We start from the raw sequence: 23134 nt of genomic DNA on the forward strand, positions 1-23134 counted from the left end.
CGCCTTTTATAATTTTTCCCATAATTTTAACTTGTTTTAATCCATTACGCACTGTGTACTGAAATATTATTGCACTTATTAATATTATCGATTTATGCAGTAGGTGACTCAGAGTGGATGCGCAGTAGAAGTTATTTTTGTTAATATGCTAACATCGTTACTCTAAGATTGTGTTGTCCTTTTTCCAACCAGCAAGTTGGCTTCCAATCCCACTATGCACATGAAGGACGGGTGTTCGAAATAAATATTTAATTTTCTTCCTAAGCCTTTTATAGCTCCTGGGTTAGTCGATATATTTAGTGCATGTAAGTTTTATTATTATTATTATTATTATTATTATATAATTTTTGATAAAAATATAATTTTTGATACTCGTGAAGACCTACTCTTGACTTTGTTGTTGGCTATGAAATGTGCCTTTTCGTTAATAATAATAATAATAATAATAATAATAATAATAAACCTACAAGAAATCTTCAAAACAATTCTGTTCTTTTCTCAATTCTGCTTCTAAAGAACTGGAATGTTCTAGGCATGTCTTCTTCCAACGGGGCTGCTTCCATTATGCCACCTAGCGGCCACAAATTACGTTGGAAAACTTCCTGCATAATTATTCGTTAATAATGAGATGAAGAGTCATGACGTCATCACCGGAGGGGGGGAAATGTTGCCAGTGCCCTTGACAAAACACACGTGTCTATTTCCTTTTGACTTCATTAATTAAATAATCTTTATATTTCTTTCAGAACAGATTCGAACTAAAATACGCAACCTCTGATATTTAGATTTAATATTAAAAATACACTTTATTAATCGGTGATGAAGTGTATTTTTATTATTAAATAAGATGCTTCTCCAGATCCCCCCCCCCACACACACACAGATAATGTGTTAACCTGTGGCCCATTTTCATTGAAAAAGAAATCGTTTTAATAGGTTAAACATTAAATATACGTAAGTTTTTAATCATCTTAGTTCAACTAAGAAGATTATATTAAGAAGTCAATCTAAACTAAGACGATTATATTAAGAAGTCAATCCTATTTGATCTCAGAGAATTTCCCTTGTCGGTCACTGGAATTCTAAATAAATGCAGTTTACGAATGTAAAGAATAGAAAATTATTTTTGTGAGTTTGTGTTGACTTGTAAGTGACAATGATAGTGTGTTATAGAACATGATCTATGAGAGGCATTGAGCAAACTGGAGAAAAATTTTGCATTGTCTGTTTACAATACGTAAGTGTTGCGAACATCAAACATTTAAATATGTAAACTTTTTCTTTTTAGAAACAGTCCTAGTATTATTGTACGATACTATTTTTAAGAATATTAATTAAGTTTCTCGTATACAGAAATCAGGCTTTATTTTGTCCTATACTAGTTGACCCGTGTTTGTATATACACTGCTTGGTCAGAAGAAAAAAAAAATAGAAGCGCTATTCCATCAAGTTAAGATGATCACACGCAGTTATGGTGATACAAAAAATGCCTTTTGAGAAGTTCATAATAGTGTATACGTAAGTAAAAATTTCAAGTTGGAAAATTAGTGGGATGCAAGTTATTTTACAGTCTCTATTGGGCAATAAACGGCGTTAGATGATTTTTATTTATAATTTTATTAACAAATACCAATGTAGAAGTACATAAAAATGGTTAGAAGACGCGGTGGAAATGAGTGATGGATAGAAGAAGTAACAAAAAAAATGGTAATAAATAATTCTAAGAATAAATTTAAAAAAAAAATCTTTACGTATTCTTAGACTGACATCTTTTACTTAGACGGCAAAGAACTCGAATTACTTGCTAGAAAATGCCATAAAAACTCCACCGTAATCAACCCATCACCATTTTCAGTGTCCAAAACAATAGAATTCGGTAGAACCAAACTCCAACATTATAATCAATGTCGCTCTCGCAATATACACAAATAGCGACTGTCTTCCACCTCTTCTATCAGAAAACAATTCAAGAGGCGGCAAAAGCCTCGATAATACGTAAAATAAATGTTCCGGAAAAGTTTAATAAGATTCATTTTAACGACTGACTCCGAACATTCTTAGTGTCCATAATGCGGTGAAGAAAGGTGATATATATTTAGAAAAAAGATCGAAGGGAATCTCGTGCTCATCCACTTCTTCCGGCATCACTAAGTAGTCCGGAAATGGGGGTTCGCTGTCGATGGAGAGGGAGGAGGAACGAGCTGTCGTAATGCAGTCATACGTCTTGCACGCTTGCGAGAGCAAGCACTGCTATTATCGTGCATCAATGGAGGTTTCTTTTCGTGGATTTGCGGGGTGCAAAGGAGGGGAAAGAAGAGGGGTAACCCCCTACTTAGAAAAAGCAGTTCCGTTGTTCAGTATGGTAGACATTGTCCAAGAATGAGCTGAGTGTCTTCATGGTGATATTTACGAGAATCAGTTGTCTCTGGTGAATGCTCGAGTGTGGTCTAAATGCTTTCATTTCTTAGTAACCAATTTCTTCTCTATGTGTGTGGTCTTCGAATTCTACTTAGTGCCATTCTTAGTAATATGAAGGTCAAGAGAGAGAGAGAGAGGCTCGATCCTTCTTAATAAAATCTCTGTGCTTCCTCTCACGATTTATATCCACCTTGATTTCAACTTCATATTTTTTCGTACAACAATAATTTATGCAGTTCATATTATTTATGTAGTTACTGTCGCGCCATCTATGTTTATGTATAGACGAATACAAGGAATAAACATTGGAAATTAGGGAAAATAGAGATTATAAATAAATATTTAAATGACAGAGAGAGAGAAGAGTACGACATCGAACTGTTGACCTTAATCAAGTCATTTTCCTGCATTCTTGCATGAATTTATGTATATTTAATTCTTTGAATTATTCGCACTACTTACCAATAGCGCCACCTATTGTTGATATGTGGAATTATGCGGTAGCATTTACTGGTTGTTAGAAGTAGGGATTGAAGATTTTCTTCAAATGTTTTAAACATACAAATACATCAATGGCCTAATAAACACACACACACACACACACACCCTCTTAAAAAATGTATTGTGATACTTTACACTAAAGAGGGAAGTAAAGAAATTCAATAATCATGTGACATGTGGACATATATGTGTGTGAATAGTCTACAAACCGCCCAGGAGCTTGACTACCATGAGTCACATCATGGTAGTCAAGCTCCTGGATAGGAGACGGCACATGACCAGGATCGAGAAAGGTTTTTCGATTTATCGAACAAACAAATTACAAGTCTCTGTAATTTGTTTGTTCGATAGTTACTAATCAAAAGTCAATTAAACCAAGCAATTAAATTTCTTTCTGCTATTATTAGAAGAATCGTTGGGGACAAAATTCAGCCGACGCTAACTCTAGCTAAGTTGAATAGTATCGATTCGACACTTCTATTTACAGAAACATTCAACAAAACACAACCTGCTAAATCCTTTCTTCTCAGACACCTCTAAAAATCGTATCGTTGAGATTATTTTGATAAAGTATTCTTTTACAGGCTTATCTGCTTCTAAAAAAATATCTTCGATATTTTTAGCGGTAAATTTAGAAGCGGAATATTTGATAGAATCCTTGTTACCAGTAGTATTACAGTTGCTACGGTTGGTATTTCTCGAATTTAAAATAAATTTACATTGTCAACAACAAAATCAGTAAAGTCAAGTTTCTAGATAAAACTAATCACTTGCTGCTTTCTCAGTACTTGACCCCCCCCTTTCTTAATATAAGATTTTATTTTAGAAGATAGGTCTCATCTCGTTTTCTTTATACCCTCTTTTACCTTGCGGTGTCAAGGGTTTAATAATCATCGGACCTCAAACCGTTCACAGGATAAGGTGATCAGCCCTACGTCCCGGTGTATCCTATGCCCGTAGGGTTTTTCCCCCAAGATAAACTGGGGAAAAAACCCTACTGACGTCGTCCAAGACCGACTAACTTGGCTATGGCAGAGGAAGATTCTTCAGCTCCTCCCTCCCCAGGCATATGGTTGCGAAGCTCACAGCCACTAGGCTAACCGCGCGGGTAAGATAATGGGTTACAAAATTTTAAACGTCTTAAAACACATTTTTCTTTTCCTAATTCAGTTTTTTTTTCTTGCAGTAACACACATAAATCAGTCACTAACAAACAACAGTCATTTTCAAATTAGAAAAACAAACAAAAAAAAAGCAGTTTTCCATTTCTTCGTTTTGCACACTCTCCTCCTCCCCCTAAACAAAAATCACAGGCCTATGATTGTGTAAAATTTAACCACAATAAAATAAGGCATTACTCGAAATTCTTTAAACTATAGGTATTTAAAAAAATAATAATAAAATTGCTAAGCGCCCTTAACCATCAACGATAACTGAGTTCAGGGCTGCCGACGATTTCAAGACATCAGGGCAAAAGCATGGCAAACAACAGCTCCTATCTCGTATTCCTAAACCCTAACGTCTAAAACAACGAATTTAAGTTACGGACTATAATATGTCATTCTTATATAGAGAATACTTGCTTTATGATCAAGAAAAGTGCAAAAAAGCTAATTACAACGGATCCTAAAAGAGCCTTTCGTCCCAATTCAAGTGCAAATTAAATTCCCAGTATTTAATAAGGACCATGGGAATCGAAGTCTTAAAAAAAAAAAAAAAGCATTTTAATAATTCCTTCCTGATAGACTTCGATATTACAACTCGCTGGATCATGTGTTTTTGGCAATTTACTATTTATGAGTGAAGTTGGTTAGGTTCCCTTGGTACAGCATTAGCAGAGCTGGTGCTTATGCATGTTTATATGTACTCTCTCTCTCTCTCTCTCTTTCTTTCTTTGTCCGGTGTATTAAAGACTAGCCTTCTATGGCTCAGTCTAAGCTGATTAACGAGGTATTTGTTAATCGAAAGGCGACCTTCACTAAAGTTTAATAATCAAATCCTCAGCTGTGATTGGCATGCGGTTTCAAAGACCTTCCGAAATTTATTAAGGCCCCCCCCCCCCACACACACACATACGAAATTGTGTACGACACATTCTCCGTTCCATTCGGCGACAAACCTGGAACAACAAATCACTCCACGACTCCGTACAGGTCAGACAATAGTACGTGTCAAAAGTCTGGATGTATTTACGACGTCGGAAAAATAGAAGAGCGACTAATGATGAGGATCATTACGGAGGAGATTGGAGATGGGGTGGTCCTGATAGCCTTGGAAGCGGAAAAATCGAATCAGCATTGAAAAGCAGTCAGCTAGAGAAATGTGCTCTGTAACCAAGGTTATTAAGCTGCCAGATGACGTCAGAGGGCTCGTGCTTTGTTAGTATTCTCCACGTCTTCCCTCTCTAAGACTAAGTATGTTAGAGATTAGGGTAAAGCGTGTTCGGCGAAAAGAGAGAAGATATATGTGAAGGACTTGTTGAATTTAGTTCATTTATCCACAGAAATAACTTGGGGGGGGGGGACACCAAGTGAAGGGAAAAAAATTAGAGAAAAAATGGCAAGAGAAAAGAAATAGAGAAAGTAGACGTATAAACATGTAATCGGAGTCAGAGACAGTTTATGTTAGCATAATACACGACATAACTTGGCATATCTCAAAATGAATTCGACCTATCGTGTTCCAAATAAGGTTATTCGTATTTCATCTTTAAATTCAATTTTTATTTTCCAAACTAATTTACATATTTATATTTATTTAATCCTAATCCATCTTTTCGTTCATAAAATAAGTTTACTTTTTTTTCACGTATATTTATTTGTTTACTTCAACCTTCCACTCCCAAATATATTTATTTATTTACCAAATGAAGGCAGAACATTGCTGGTTTGATGGGTGAAGCACTAATGCTTTTCATATTCCCCTTTGTCTGTGTGGGAGGTTCTTTGAGTGGAGTTTTATTGAGCTCTAGGGTCGTCCTGCGAGGGCATGGAGGTTAGCTGCATTCAGCTGAGGGCATGGAGGTTAGCTGCATTCAGCTGAGCGTAAGATTGATTTGGGTCTTTTATATTTGTAGTATTCCGCTTCATTGTAGTCCGAAGCTTGTTTGATCAGCAGGTTTGGATGATTACTTGCCTTGATGAAGAACTTTTCTGCTAGATCGTGGAGAAAGGAAGAAATATAAGGAATGGTGACTTCTCTGTGAATCCGGCAGTTTTTTTATGAACCACGTGGTATCCAGAATCATCCTCAGGCATTTTGCGTCTAGTTTCATTTATTTTGAATTGCATAAATCTGTCTTTGAGATATGCATCTATTATTTTTATTAGCTTCATTGGTAAGTTGAATTCTATGAGTTTATAAAGCAGGCCAAGATGCCACACCTTGTCAACATCTTTGAAGATGTTGACAAGGTGTGGATGTTACTGTACAACAGATACACAGATACACAGATATCTGTGTATCTGTACAACAGATACACAGTACAACAGATACACAGACTGGTTGAGCAAATTGCTCAACCAGTCTGTGTATCTGTTGTACAGTATTATGGTCTTTACGGAATGCAAATTGTTCATTAGGAACGATTTTTAATTTGTCCGTTTCACATTGAAGCCTTGTGAGTATAACGTTTTCAGCGACCTTACCAAGACAGGGTAGGAGGCTGATAGGTCTGTAGCTTTCTGGGAGTTGAGGGTTCTGTCCGATCTTTTTGATAGGAATGATGTCAGCAGTCTTCCAGTTTGTGGGAAAGTGCTGAAATCCGAGAGTAGCGTTGATTGTCTTGACTAAATGAATTATGGCTTTTCTGGGTAGTAATTTGATTATTCTGTTGGTGATGCCATCTGAACCTGGAGCCGTTTTGTTGTTCAGATGAGCTATAATACTTGTTATTTCTGCTGGAGATGTAGGTGTGATGGGTTCTTAATTATCCTTTTGTTGTCTTAAGACTTGCTTGATTGCTTGATTGTAGGGTGGTAAATTTTGTATATAAGGTTGATGTTTAACTTTTCATTAGAGTGGTTACATTCTGTTTCCAAATTATCTATTAGAGCTTCAGCTTTTTTTCTTTGTCTGTGTGGGCTATTCCCTTCTTGGTCTGTATTGGAGGAATAAGTTGCCTTTTTAGTGCGAAGAGATCTCAAGAATTTCCAGATGGAGTAGTCCTCTAGGTTTAAATTGGTCAGTTTGGTTTCCCAATCATGATTTCGATGCTTTCGAAGAGCTTCACGGACTTGCCTATTTAATCTGTTCGGTATTGTTTTATCTTGTGGGGCTCTTGTGTTGTGGTATCTTTTTCGAGCTTTGTTTTTTGCTCTTATTAGGTCCATGATTTCCTCGGGGATCCGACTGATCGGATGAAAGACTGTAGTTTGGGTAACTGAATCTATTGTTTTTTGATTTGACTGGTTAGGTTGTTTACAGTGGCCGATGTGCTCTGGGAGCATTCTAGAGAGTAGGTCCCAAGGTATAAAGGAGCGTGGAGGAGTGAGTTGCTCAAGCGTACCGAGCATAAGCAGGACGGGGTTGTGGTCAGAAGACAGGTCATTTAGTGTTTCCAGCTGATACTGGTAGCTAATGTTTCTGAGGATGACTATGTCAAGTACATCTGAGCTTCCAGCTGGGCTGTGATGAGTGAGCTCAGTAGGTCCGGCTATAACTATTACATTTTGTGTTAAATAATTGTTTAGTGTACAACCTTTATTGTTGATTGTGCAATTAAACCAAGCTGTGTGGTTTAATAATAGAGTCAGTAGAGCCGAGAATGGAGTCCAAATCAGCTGCCAACAGTGGGATGCCGGGTGGGTTGTATGCTGCGTAGATTTTGATGCTACCGGTATTGCTAGTATGAACTTCAATACCTGTTATCTCGAGGTTCTTGGTTTGTGGGTTGGTCAGGGTGTTATGGCTTAAATCATTTTTGATGTATACGGCTGTGCCTCCTCCACTGGCAGTAAGTCTGACTGTTTTATACATCACGAAGCCCCGTATTTTAGGGCTATTAGCTGGCTTGAGATGTGTTTCATTTACTAACACTATATCAAGATTGTATCTGTGAGTGAACTCTTGCAGATTTTGTGGCTCAGACCATTTGCGTTCCACGCAGTGATGAGGAGGGAATTAGGCTTATGTTTTCTTTTATTCATGATTGAGGGCTGTCAGAATTGAATGGGTACCTTGCAGGAATCTTTTCGTGGAGGATGGCGAAGGATTTGTCATGCTGAATTCGTATAACATGGTAGCTAGTGTGGCAGTTAATACTGACGTTAGATTGGAGCTTATTTCTTCATGGGATGGAATGGCCTTAGCTCGTGCGGCCTCAGCATAAGTTTTATTCACTGCTGCGGTTTGTTTTCCTTCCTGAGTTGTCGAATTGGAGATTATTTGAACCAGGGGACGACCTGCGCGGTTGCCTTGAGTGTCGTTGCAGGGTGGTGGAAGGGCAGCTTTTGCTGACCCCCGGTTCTTTGGGTGTGCAATGCACCCCCTTGTAGTTGGCAGGGTGAGGTCTTCCGCAGTTAGTGGTGTGGATCTTGGTTTGGTGCATGTGATAGTCTGGTGGCTCTTGCCACATTTTAGACACCTGAAGTTAGCCTTGCATAGTTTTTGGGCATGGCCAAAACTTTGGCACTGCCCACCTGACGACTTTTTCCTTAGCGGCTCAGTAGAAATCCTGAGGCCACAGATAGCAGTCAGTTCGTATATCTTTTTCTGCATCTTGTCAATCTCTACCACCAACAATGGCATTGGCTATATTTAACTGTTCAACTGACCTGAGCATCCTGCTCACTTCAGTGGAGATACCAGTCCTTATAAGGACTGGCTTAAAAGGGCGAAGCAAGAATGCTTTTCATCTTCCCCGTTATCTGTAGAGGACAGTGTTTGGGATAAGGTGTTATTGAGCTATTAAAGCTGTGATCATGGCAGGAGGGTAACAGCAATAGCCGAGGCCTCAATTAGAACTTCATTGGCTACAGCATTGCCATCCATTACTCTCCAAGGGTATTAATCACCGCATCTCACGGTCGAATCTCCCTTGGAGATACCAGGCAGAAGCAATAGCGAGGTCATCTTTACCTATAGGAGTTGCCAAAAGGTGTGCCACCTTTTTATTAAATTACTCTAGATTTAGAGAAAGATGTTGAAAGTTTATTTTTCACTTGGTTTGACTATAATAAATTTAGTTTAATCCTTTATCCAAATGTGAGCACCTTTGCCACGAGTTGCCTGGTATTGTACTACCTTACCTCAGTCCTGAAGATATTTTCAGTCGCAAACTTTGTTTGCTCACACTTGGATAAAGAATTAAACTAAATTTTTTATAGTCTAACCAAGTGAAAAATAAACTTTCAAATTTAGTTTCATTTAAATAAATCATTTATTTAAAAATTGCAAAAAAAAGTTCTTTTTGCCTCTTATATTATTTTTATCTTTCTTTACTAATCTTAATTCTCTCTGCCTTTCAAAACAGTAATTATATATAATTACTTAAGTAAGCAAAAAAAAAACCAAAAAAATTTTCCGTTTTCAAGATAAGGTTATGCGTATTTAAAAATCATTATGGTGTGAGTGTGTCTGAGAATTTTACTCCGTAATTAAAAACCAAAACCCGTTTAAAATAATACATTTTTTCAAAATAATTTGATTTCACTTAAATATATAATTTGATTTAATAAATGGTGAGAAAAAGTTTTGCGTTTTACGTCAAATTTTACGCAACTCTCATAAGTTTCTACAAACATTCGGCTTCGAAATAATGTTGGATCTTTAATATCCACTTTTCCTATGTAATTTTACGTCTTCTTTTATTTTCAGTTTTCTGGTTCGGATAAAATGTAATGCTTGAAATAGCAACGATATTGAAAACTGCATTGTTACTATTCAACGCATTATTATTATTATTTTTTTTTTATTAATATTCCTAGAAAGCTCTTAGCGTTATTTCGTTGTTTAATACAATCTTCTGTCTGCATATGAATAACCGAAAATTGTTTATGCAGAACCTTATGAACTCCCATTTGGGACCTTCTTTTTACTGCGGTGTTTACAAAGGATTTCTCGTCATTCTTGTTACTATAATTCTCTTGTGAACGAATCATATTATTCTTTATAAGAGAAAAAGATCAGCGTTACCAGAAAAGTCTCTTTCGCGAATACAGGCGCAATCAGCTTAAAAGAGTTCTCAAAGTTTTCGTATCCCTTTGAGAAACCTTGTCTCTTGTTACTATGGAAACGAGGATGATGATACTTGGTTGTCGCAAAAAAAAAAGAGGAGTAAAAAAAAAACGACATTGAATGCTTCACTGGTTTAGGAAGCACTCATTTGATGAACAAAGTAGAAACCTGTCAACATCAACTGTTAAGTATTTACTTTCCCATCCACGAGATGTCGCCTCTAATCCCATCAGCAATAACAGTGAAGTGGTTAGTGTTCAACAAATTGATTAAATGGATTCTCGAACAGTAGTATCGAATTAATGTTCGTATAAGTAGCTTCCTAGTACCCTCTTTATCACTCAAAAGATCGTGTATGCGAAAAAAAGAACTATTATGATTATTATTGCTATATAAAGTGATGATATTCATCTCATTTTAAAAATATGTGTAACCTATTTGAAAAAATCAAAAAAATCTTCAAATCCAATGTATTACCTTAAAAATGATCCAAACTCTGTGAAAAACAGAATACAGACTAATACTGACTTTATTTTAAACTGCAGTGTCAAGTAGATACTAACATTCTGTAATTGCAACGTATTTCTGCAGATGTCGTTAATGACGCTATTTTCGAAGAGGATCACGATGAGATGGTCATTGTTAAGGATATCGAGATGTTTTCTATGTGTGAACATCATCTCGTACCCTTCATCGGAAAGGTAAGAATTATGTTGTTACGTAAATTTTATCTGACTGTACTAACTCATGATTTTCATTAAAAATAAAAAATCTGCCAGTGAGATGTTTTGTACTGCCATCTTGTGATCAAATAATGAATTACTCACATATTACACAGGAAGAGTACAGCAAAGCATGCCACGATATTTGGTCACAGATGAAAAATGAAGCTTTTAAAAGCGCATATACTATAATAAAATATTTAGCTCCTGCTTTAGAAGAAATCTGAACAAAGAAAAAAATGCCGTTTCAGATTAAAGTGTTTTAAATTCATTTGATAAACGCTTCCATTTCCAGGCAAAGATTTTTTTTTTTACATTGATGTACACATTGATTATTATTATATTGTTCATAAGTGCATTTTTCATTTATTTTAAATATTTTTATTTGTTGTTTTATACTATGTCAAGCAAATTTGGAATTTTAAAGACAAATTGTTTATAGGCAATTAGAATCTGAATGAAGTTTTAAATAAAGTTGAAATTTTCAGGTTACGTATAACTTCATTCCAGCATTCAAGATTCTGTATAATATCAAGTCCCAGAATAGTGGCACCATCACGTTGCATCTAGTGCACCTAACAAGACTGATTTTTGAAAAATTATTATTAACTAGTTTCAGAAAGATAGAAACTCATACATTGTGTTTGTTTGTATCGTCCTTGAATCCCCATAAAAACTAACGTAGTTCGTCAAAATAAAATGGCTGCTCATCATTCAAATAACATCAAAAAAAAAAAAAAATTACTTGGATCAAATCCCCCTTTTTTTCCCAGATAATTTGAATTTTATTTTAAAATAAGCAAAAGTTTTTTTTTTATCAAGTCGGATCTCATTAACGTTATTTTATCTAAATTATTATTCCGTTTTATCCTTTTTTATTTTTATATTTTTCTGTTTAATTTAATAGAGTGCGCATTTCAACGGAATAAACGCAGACGATTTTTGGTTTTTGTTAGCATGGAAAGAAAAAATATATAAATCTTTTTTTCACCAATGACGTAGTTAGGATTTGGTGACGTTTTTGATAAAGACAAAGCTTCAGTTATACTGACGTCATTCTCAGCGGAATGAACAAGATGCAATTATAAGAGTGAAAGTTTGTAAATCAATTTGTGACAATCTTCTCAAGAAATTGTTTTCTGCTAAATTCATATTGCAGAGTTTCAGATTTCTGAAAAAGAACATATCCATTTCCGGTTCCTTGCGTGTATATTTTGTGTACATGTACTTATCTGCGCACTCTACAGGTAATGTTAATACCAGCAAAATTTATTCATAGCACTAAAATGCGAAGTAACATTAATTGTTTATACATTCAATATATGATTTTTGATCTTGAAATAGAAAGAAATATTTAAAACTGTATATTAATCGATGGCAAATCCAGAGAGGAAGGATGAATTGGGACGGTCGCCTCTTCAAAGAAATTTGTGAAAAAATATTGTCGCTTTTCAATTAAATATCAGTTACAATATCTATCTACAGATTATATACAGATTAGCTGAAATACGAACAGCATGAATTTACAATAATATGGGCCAATTAATAGAATATATTTAGTTCGCATTATTATTATTATTATTATTATTATTATTATTATTTTCAAAAGCCATTATTCCTGCTCACAATCCCAAATCCAATCAGCTCCAATCCTCTCACAACTTCATCATGAAGCATAATATCCAAATATATACGTTTCTCTAATAAAAACCAAATTAATTTTTATTTATTATTTATTTATTTGCTAATAATCAAGGTTGGCGAAACAAATCACAGCTTGAGCTTTAATGTAGTGTTTTTAAATTGGAAGCTTGACCGTCAGCATTTATTGAAGCAATAAATTCAAATTGCTATGCAGTGTTAGTGGGAATTCCATAATTTAAACGAGAAATTCTTAAACTGGAACTCATCCAACTCATCTACTTTTCCTGGTAGGATTACGCAAATATACTTAATCAAGCCGAGAAAGGTCACACCTACCTATTTTGTTTATTCATTCTACCGGTTATGAAGATGAAGAATTCTCTCTCTCTCTCTCTCTTGGTTTTAGCACTTGGTCAACTTGTAATTCATATTTTTATATTTAAATTCTATTAGGCGTGCAACTAAGTTTGTAGTTGCGCGCCTAGATTACCCTTAGTTTTTGGGTAATCGGCTACAACAAAAAAAAAGTTTCTTGTTGGTGTCTAGGAGGTTATTTCGTTACAATGAAATGCTCGTTGCCCTCAAGCAATTAAAAATCATTAGCCATTACTAAGATTCAATATATATATATATATATATATATAATAAAATATATTTTTTTTATTTATTATTTTATTATTATTTTTTAACTCGTCCAGTATGCATATTGAGCTGTAACGTCTTTATAAAAGCTAATGCTAATTCTTTTATATTAAAAAAAAAGAAAAAGAAAGAAAGAAAAGTAAATAATACTGTATCTTGAATACAGTGTTTTAGTTTTTACTAAACATTACGTATAGAGACCCATTATGTTCTCTGTACGCTAAAATTGCCTGTCCCATATCTCATTTCTCTGCAACCCACTGCTTTAGAGCAGTTCTTAAACTTTAGTCAAGCGTTCATTCCCCCTCCCCAACTTTTTGATGATAACTGTAAACCACCTCCACCTATCATTAACTTACTCCAGCAATTCATACATCACAAACTCAAATTTAAATGAAGAGTTAGAAACTTTGTAACAGATTATTTAATTCGCAGTTTATATATTCATATTCTGCAAAAACAAATGTCATCCAAAAACAAGCTCATATTTTATTTTAAAATAAAAGATTTAATTAAATAACATATTGTCCGACAGAAATACTTGCACTTCAAGGCCCGGTATCATTCAATTTCGTCCTTTCTTCTGGTGAATGTTCTACATTTTAAGAATTGTTGTTCTGATAAGTAAATCATGATGAATTCGTAATAATTATTATTGCATGATACCTCCATGTAGTCCGAGAATTAGGCCACTTTACACAACACAATATTTTTGTCTGTTAATTGCGCGTGTTCTATAACCTAAACTAATATAACTTAAATAAACATCGTACCAAATAAAAAGCTTAATTTGATTAATAAAAAAAAAACAATATACATTTGATTTATTGCAAAAATAAATTTAATTAACAATAAGAAAAGTTAATTTCATGTAATTTGTTTTCAGGTGTCCATAGGTTATCTACCGAATAAAAAAGTGCTTGGTCTGAGTAAATTAGCAAGGTAAATATTACTTTCGGTGTGTGGGTGTATTGTATGACTGAAAAGCTACGAAAAATTCCTCATTTCGTTCAACTTTCTAGACAGCTAAAAAAATGTCACAGCTAGGACTGTGACATTGTTTTAGCTGGGACATTGCTCCTGGAAAGGTAAACTATTTTATTAATATTATCTTTATGTTATTAATATTAACATTTACAATTTCATGTATATGAACTTTCTGTTTTTTCAACGTCAAAGTATGAAATAAACATACAGAGACGTGTTTGAAAACAGGAAAGGGGTGAAGCGTCCTCTAGTGACGTTTTGAAATAATAGTTTTTTTTTTTTTAAACTATAATACTAGAAAAGATATGAAATATCAGTGTAACGTCAAAGTGTTTCAATAAATAGATAAAGAATTTCTGAATCCGCCAAATATTTTAAATATTTTTATTTCACTTTCTTAGGTTAACTGACTCATTTAACACCTAAATTATAATAAATTAATAATAGACAAAAGTAGATTAAGTTAAATGCTGCTACAATAAAGCAAATATTCCTGATTCGATAGAAGTTTCTGCTCGAGGAAGAAATTTAAATAATAATCGAATTATTGATTGAATACAATACTCATCTTCGGAAAACTAGCATTCCGATCCAATATTCGTTTGGCACGGAAAAAATAATAAAGTCATCTCTCTCTCTCTCTCTCTCTCTATGATCAACTTTTCAATGCATTTAATATACACTTTTTTCCTTTTTTTTTTTTTTTGATGTTTTAGTATGTGGCGCTGTGTGTGTGTGTGTGTGTGTGTGTGTGTGTGTGTGTGTGTGTGTGTGTGTGTGTGTGTGTGTGTGTTGTTTAATTCCATTGGCAGAACTGTCGCCCGAACAATTCTATGCTTGTTCATATTTTAATTTGGAATATTTCCTCAGGCACCAAATTGAAAGATGTTGATTCGATGATTTAATTTAAGAAAATAAAATAAAATCCGAATTATTTTTGCTCACGACCACAGCCTAATACATTTAGGAATTCTATCCGTATTTCCACTTTTAAGTTTTGATTATTTCTAAACCCCGTAATTACTCAGAATTATTTTTTTTTTTTAATTATGAAAAAACTGGGCACTGCAGCCTGTAATATCGAAAGAGCACTTCACCGCTGAAGTAAATGTCATCTTATCTTGTTGCTCGACCTTCGCGGGGCGTTTGTTCCGCAGATTAAAGAAATCAGCAATTTTGTGTTTACTGAGATCATAAAGATTTGTAAGTAGATGTATTTTGAAAACGTTCTGATATATATTTTTTTCTTTTTGTTTTCAGAATAGTAGAGGTTTATAGCAGAAGACTTCAAGGTAGGCCTTCAGATCCTTAATCTTTTAAACAGAATATATATATATATATATATATATATATATATATAGCTTATTTTGAATTATGATTACTTTGCTTGAGCAAAAGATAATTTTATTATTCTTATTATTACGTGATACCTCCAAGTAGTCCAAGGACTCATCGTGGGCGGGCATAGTACTGAACTACTCAACCCCTCTCTCTCTCTATCTCACACACACACACACTTAATCTTCCAACTACACATCACTGTCATCAACTCATAGCGCCATCTATCGCCCGCTACTGTCACTAGTATATATATTGTCTGTAAATTGTGTGTGTTCTCATGACCTATTTGCCTGCATTTAATTTAAATATGTAATATTGCGACCCTTCCTTTATATCGCAAAATTAAAATTCGCTTATCCTTTGAAGCCAGTTGATTGAAACTCCCACTAAACAATAAAATCCCTTTAATTTAATTCATTTGCGGAATGGGGGGTTAATTGTATTGAAAGAAATAGTTCTTTTCATTTCTGCCCTTTTTAAATCAGTTCAATAATGTATTTACGCATGGATAAATACAATTTCCTGTCCAGGATGCAAATTTATGAAAGGTGTCGAAAATTTGTTTTCTTTCAAAGCGTTTCAAACTATGGCTGGAGACTTCATGAACTGTATTATTCATTTGCTGTATTACGTATAGAATGCAGGATAAAAGTGTTTCTTGTTAAAACTACTGTTAAACATGTTAACTACTTTTGGTTCAAGTTTGAATGATAAAATAATTTTTTCCTGATACAATTCCATTTTTAATGGGAAAACAATTTGAGTCATTTTTATCTGCTATAAATGGATCGTTTTTTATGGGCAAAGCGATTCGAAATGATAATAATAAAGTATTCCTGACTTGAGTGCATTTAGTACCTATGACCAAGTTTAAAACTTTAGTGGTTCCAAACCGAATCATTTTAATGGTGAAAAATATCTTCAGTACATAATCTTCAGTACATAATGCCAAAAACCGATCTAGGCCCAATACATGTATTTGATCACTCTGCAATCATTGTCATTTATTTATTTCTCAATATAAACTATCGTTCGTTGATTTTTTCCCCTCTTTTTTAATTTCAGTGCAGGAACGATTAACTAAGCAAATTGCTGTAGCTATCACCGAAGCTATTAACCCTACAGGAGTTGGTGTAGTCACAGAGGCAACGTGAGTACAATTTGAATTAACTCTCTCTCTCTCTCTCTCTCTCTTTCTAATGCTTGTTATCACATATAAAAGATAACAAAACACAAGTAGTAATTTTGCTTTCAAAACTGAAGGAAAAACTTGTATTCTAGTGACTACAGCCGATAAGATTGTATCCCGGACACCTTGACAAATGGTTTATTTATGGCCTCTTTTTTTTTTTTTTTAATCGGTATTGACTAAGAACTTCACTTTTCATCTCTTTAACCCTTAGAGAAAGCGAGTCAATTTTATTTCTTATCGCTTCTTTTGTAAGTCGATAGTAACCATCTTTTGAATATTAAGCCCTTTTGTAATGAGGTTTTATGGTCTACAAAACAGGTTATGAGACGTGAAATTGGACACAGAAGATACGGAGATCCCACATCAAAAGATGTTTTCTTGTCCTCGGTGATCAGTGTTTCGATTTTGCAATCGATGTCTGAGTTAACGCGTACAAATTTCTCTTGAATTTGTCCACGACATTTCCGTTAGTTGCTCCGCCAATGTACATGATTTGCCAAAACTGAGCTAGAAAGTCTGTACACGCATAAAGATATTACTTTATTTGTATTATTGATGGAGATTGCAATCTCGTTATCATAACAATAACACTATATTAGCCTTGCTAACCTAATAGCATCATAAATCAAAATGGCGTTGACAGTGACACTAATGTGAGAATGTATCAGTCGTTCCGGTTTTAAAAATCTCGTAAATCGAAAACTATTCTCACTGTTTATTTTCTCAGCGATATCACGTGATAACGTGTTAAAGGCCTTTCTGTCGAAACATCGTAGTATAGGGAGGATTTTGAAAGATTTCTCAACTAATAATGTCACTGATCAACGAATTAACATTCATTTATAACCGAATTCATTTAGATGATTTTATTGTATTTCAAGGTCCTGAATCCAAATCTGTATTCAAATTTGGATTCGGGATTATGTTCACTTTTCCAGAGGATGAATATTTTAAAATAATATTTCCTCGTTTTCAAATTAGCTGAGTTATCGCGATGCAAGTAGACCATTGCTGGATATACTTGATCAATTACGATGCTAATGTAAACTCTGGCGTTTCTGTGTCTCTCATGTACACACACGCACATCAAAAGGATAGATTACATTTATAAAACATACTTCATACTATTTTTCTTCATTCTTCCAGCATTCTGTAAAGTCGATGTAAAATAGTTGGTATCGGAAGGTGTGATTTTACTGGGCTACCTGAAATTTCTGAAATAGGAATTAATTTAAACTTTCAATTCTAAAATTCGAGATCTGTGGCTCGCGAGATGATTTCTGAATCTTATATATCATTCTTTGTAAGGTGCTTTGAATTATGTGCCTCTGTTTTATGGCTATTTTGCCATTCGTAAAAAATTAAAATAAGAACATCTTGTGCTGTTTACTCAAGTGTTGTATTCTAGTATTGGCATACTTTTCCAGCTAAATTCGTTTTGATCCCTATTGTGTTTCGGTAGATAATTAATTTTTTTTTTTTTTTGCGAAAATTGAATTTTCCTATTGAGATTAATAAAGTTAATAGAATACAGAAGGTTATGAAACCACCGTATTATGTCTATTAATTGTGTTTGTATTCCTCCGGTTGTCTTTTGTGGATGAAACATCTAAAGCCTTTCATCGCTGTATAAGACCTAACAACTCACCTTCAGAATTTAAAGTTATGGAAGTTTAAATCCAGTACTCTCTTAAATCCCTCAGTTATATGGCAGGGCTACTTGCTAGCTCGAATTTGCACTCGGATTTCAAAAATTCATCGCAATAATTATTTTTCTTCATTCATCCTCGATACGAATCCCCCCACCGCCCCCTCCATTCTACCGAAATTCCAACACACATTCAGTTATTCGAGTGAACAAGCATTTTGTTCACCTATTTTAATATTGCAAAGTATAATTACAAAATAAAATTGTTAATTTATACTGCATATGAAGTCCAGCATTTTCTCGTTTATTAGAAAAGGATTTAAGTTTTATGTTAAAGAATTTGGCATTTAAGACTGTGAACTTTACAGTTCCTCCTCGTTAAATAAAAAAATAAAATAAAATAGTTTGCTTTGTCTAATATTCCAAGAAGGCAATTTCCTTTACATTACTCTAGCGGTAATATAATGAACATTCTTATTATCTACTAAAAACCTCCTTACATCTTATGTTTAGTCACGAAATGAGATCCCCATTTTATCATTCACCAGCTGAAAGGTGATCGTGAACTGCAAAGTTCGGTTTTGTAATGCGAAACTCAGATGTCATAAGGATCACCTGACTATAGTCTCTATAATTTAAATATCGGAAAACTAATCTTCGAAATTTTGCTTGAATAAATAGGACGAACAATGAACCCCCCAGTTATGTTATTGGTCTTTGAGTGATCACTTCCTAAGAAACAGCATGAAGGGAAGTTTAGCCGTGTCAGCTCTCCTCGTGTAATATTAGCTATCCGATAGCATTAAAAAATCTCCATAAGCAGACTTTAGTGTGCTTACTTGAGTACAGTAGGGAACCAGAAATTTTCCACAGCAATAACATTACGATGTTCGATATTTATTAAATTATAAATGCTAATGAAGATGACGTAGAGATCCTGCAGGCACTTACGAATAGACAGGCAGTGTAGGAAAAGATAAATCGCTGCCAGTTTAATGTGGTCGGGTGTAAAGTGATGACGCTCTTTAGAATAAATAAATTTTGACAAGCTGTGCACTATATTGATGAAAATGAACTGCAGAAAATTGATGAGGTCAGGGATTTCGAAGTGATTGTGGACAGTGAATTAAATAAAGTTTAAAGGACGTATTGTAAAACTGGCTAGAACAGCACATCAGATTGCGTGGTTGTTGAAGAACACACTAACAAGTGTGTTCTTCAAGTGGATTATTAATCCCCTTTATAAGGACACATCTGGACTACTACGCGCAGATCTAGTCCTCCGGATTCTGTGAAGGATGAAGAGGGAGGAGGACTTTTCATCTCAGAAGCGACTGTCCAAGATTATGGAAGGTCTGTGAAATGACTCTTATAAGAACATTTGAAGGTTGGGCTTCGAAAACTGCTGATAAACAAATAAGAGGGGACATGATAGAAGCATATAAGTTATTAAAAGGATTTATAGGCCCGACACCGAAGACTTTCAATACATGACAGGAAGGAAGAGAACGAGAGGATCACCCGTGAGAATTATGTAACAATGTGGTTGGCAGGGGTGTTTGGAGAGTTTTTAATTGGAGGGTGGTTAATTAGTAGAATGGATTGCTAGATGTGGTTGTGAGGGCGTTCAAGGATGGGTATTGTGTGAACGATGTTACAGTGGATTCCCACGCTGAGTCTTTGATTCCATGCGGGTACCGGAGTAAAAAAAAAAAAAAAATAATAATACGTATCCTTTGGCCGGAAAGACCTCTATTAAAATCCTGTTTAGGACACAAGAAACATTTATAAGGACTTTGCAAATGAAGGTTACTTCGCCAATCGAAAATATTTTTTTCGCGATTTAATGATGCCGTATATTGGTTTTTTGTTTGCTCATGAACATCATTGGTTATTTCAACAAAAATAAATAAATAAATAAATAAATAAATAAGGTGAAAGTACTTGAATTTGTTTTTTCTATGCTCACTTTGCAATAATTATTACTTTCAATTGCTAAGAAAATCACCTGTTTGAGATTCATTGATACATAGAATTAACGTTAATGCATGAATACTTTGACTTTCATAATAAATAAAATATAACATTTTATTTATTTATTTATTTATTTATTTTTTTAGGCATATGTGTATGGTGATGCGGGGGGTTCAGAAGCTGAATAGCAAAACCATTACTAGTGCAATGCTTGGAGTATTTCGTGAGGATCCAAAGACTAGAGAAGAGTTTCTTACCTTGATAAGACAATGACAAGAAATCTCTTTTTTTTCCAGGAACAAGGTTCTGTATTGTATTCGAACTTATTATTATTATTATTATTATTATTCGAGAACTGAAGTATCTCAGCTATCTGTGAACTGGTTTCTGAAGAAACGAAATGGACTGTACAAGCTTCTCGATTTACATGTTGCTTGTAATGTGTCGAATGGCAACATAACTCAAAGTGTTCCGTAAATTCAACTGTATTTAGTGATAACAGATGTCTATTTTACAATGTTTGACCGTATTCATGGCTTTCTGATGTTTATATTCTTCTCTATTTTTGGATGTGAATATTCTTGTAATGAAAATTTTCACTTAATACAACGAAAAATATTGCCATAATATTCTTTACTTTTTACAAACTCTTTAGAATTATAACATATCATTGCGCCCTCTATAATCGGCAAATGTAACAAATCTCGTAATAAGAACGATGTGAAACGTATCACTTCTATACAAATATTTATTTCGTTTTGTATAACGGCCGATTTTATTTAATTCTTCTTTGATTTCATAAAATAAGAGTTTGTTTACTTTGTCCAGTTTTCGATTATGGTAATAAATAATATTTTATGGCTTTCACACATTACGAAACTGCTTTTATCTTACGATAGTTTTTAACTTTTTGTTTCTAATTTGTTGACTAATTTCATCAACTTAGGATTTTTTTTTTTTTCGATTTACTTTTTTTTTTATGGTTTAACGCTTCCAGTGGCGGCTCGTACATAAGCACCGCGACACTGCAGCACCCCAAGAAAAAAATGAAAAAATTAAAATTTGTTTGTGTTTATAAATAACAACAATGCTTACAACATTATATAAATGCAGTACAACATGTTAAAGGTTACAGCTTATGTTTCGACAGTGATTGAATAGTTAATAATTGGAATTGTTCGATTAACGCTTTAGATTACGAAACAAATGCACTGCCATCTAACGCAGTGTCGGAATTATCACATTCGGCCTATTGCATCTAGACTCGCCGATATTCGTTTGCGCTTCTCATTACATGTTACAAGTGATTCCGACACTGCTCGTTTGGGCAGTGTATCGTATGCTTGCGCGCGTTATTTCTGTGGGATACGAAACTTTTATTATTGGTGTTTGTTCGTGGTGAGGGTAGAATATTTTTATTAAAGCAATTTTTTAATATGTAAATTCATTTATTAATAAATTGGTTACTGATTAGGGGGAAAAAAATTATTTTATTTTTTTATTTTGTATATGCAGCACCCCCACTTAAAATTTTCACCGGCCGCCACTGGACGCTTCACAAATACTGCGCTCAGCATTTTTAGAGCAATATCTTGTGATGTAAAAATAAAAATAACTGGCTACTGTAGTGTGACATTTTTAAATTCATGCTGTACTAAGCTACTACAGTATAAAAATTTAGTAAATAAATGTGCGCAAATCAGTAAAACATATTTACGTAATTGCAAGCATAAAAAGAAATAGCCTTGTTTGTAGTAATGGACCAATCAGGACTTTTCTGTAGCATGGAAAGTTTGGTGACCTATTGTAATGAATACCAGCTATGAATATACAATTCTGAGTTCAAATTATTAATTTTCAAGCTAATTTCTTTGAATCAGTATCATGTAATTCAGCTGTATCCTACCTGTAACTCGGGTTTGCCATGCAAGACAGACGAACGGGTCAGCGTATGTACCATATACAGACAACATAACATGCGCCCTTCGATTGAAAAAGATCTGAAGGGTTTTACACCCAGAAACTTGGGTTTTTCATCTCGCATACAGGCAAATTGGCCATTAGAACACACGCAATTTACAGGCACTTCTCCAACAAAAAATACTGTTGTTGGAGAAGTGCGGTAGATGACGTTTATGGTGATAGTAGTGTATACTGGGAGAATTAAGTAGTAGGGAAGATGGAGAGATGTGTGTAGCTGAGTAGAGTTCCCATTGCGATGAGTCATTGGAGATGTCGCGTAATAATAATAAACATTTTCATTGTTTTACCCTTTCTTTTTTATTAAATAATTTTACTAATAATTTAGAAATAATACCTTTGATAAATTATATGAAGTATAAGTTATCTAAAAGGTATTAATATATCCAAGGAAACGTCATAAATTAATACATCACCTCCATCGAATAATACACTAAATGTTAGATGAGATTCATACGGATATCAATCACGCGATTTGAAAATATGTTAATATTTGAGTTGTTTTTAAGTGCAAAGTCTCTTCAAATTACACTTCCTAATCAAACTTGATACTGCGGCTTATGCGCATGATCATAATGACTGGTAATTGTTTGTTTTTTTATGACAAACCCATCCACTAAATGTAAACTTATAGTACATTTATTATGATGGAGGGGGATTAGGATTAGATAATTCAGAAACCCTGCTCAAGACACTATTACATGGAACACTTTCAAGCTACTTCAGGTCTCTAATACTCAAGGAGATGGTGTCATAGCGGATATTGAAAATGTCTGCTATGACAAATCATCTACTGCCTAAAATTATGACCTTTAGATTTAACATATCAATCATAACAGCTTTATTTTTATTAGTGGGTAATAACAAGTAAAACTTTATTAAATATTGCCTATTCAAGTGCAAGTGGTT

At 34.2% G+C, this 23134-nt stretch overlaps 1 protein-coding gene across 1 annotated transcript in view; it reads left to right on the forward strand.

Moving 5' to 3' along the window:
• Window positions 1–20929, forward strand: part of Pu (GTP cyclohydrolase punch) — a 54286-nt gene extending 33357 nt beyond the window's left edge. The window contains exons 2-6 of the mRNA XM_090407028.1: window positions 10687–10796; window positions 13990–14045; window positions 15351–15382; window positions 16497–16581; window positions 20392–20929. Coding sequence (XP_090263154.1) covers window positions 10687–10796; window positions 13990–14045; window positions 15351–15382; window positions 16497–16581; window positions 20392–20518 — 410 coding nt within the window. The 3' untranslated portion in view covers window positions 20519–20929. The remainder of the gene's footprint in view (window positions 1–10686; window positions 10797–13989; window positions 14046–15350; window positions 15383–16496; window positions 16582–20391) is intronic.
• The last annotated feature ends 2205 nt before the right edge of the window (window positions 20930–23134 follow it).

Source organism: Typopeltis vanoorti, chromosome 17 (genome assembly GCF_054136105.1).
Source record: "Typopeltis vanoorti isolate ZY-2024b chromosome 17, IOZ_Tvanoo_1.0, whole genome shotgun sequence".
NCBI lineage: Eukaryota > Metazoa > Arthropoda > Arachnida > Uropygi > Thelyphonidae > Typopeltis > Typopeltis vanoorti.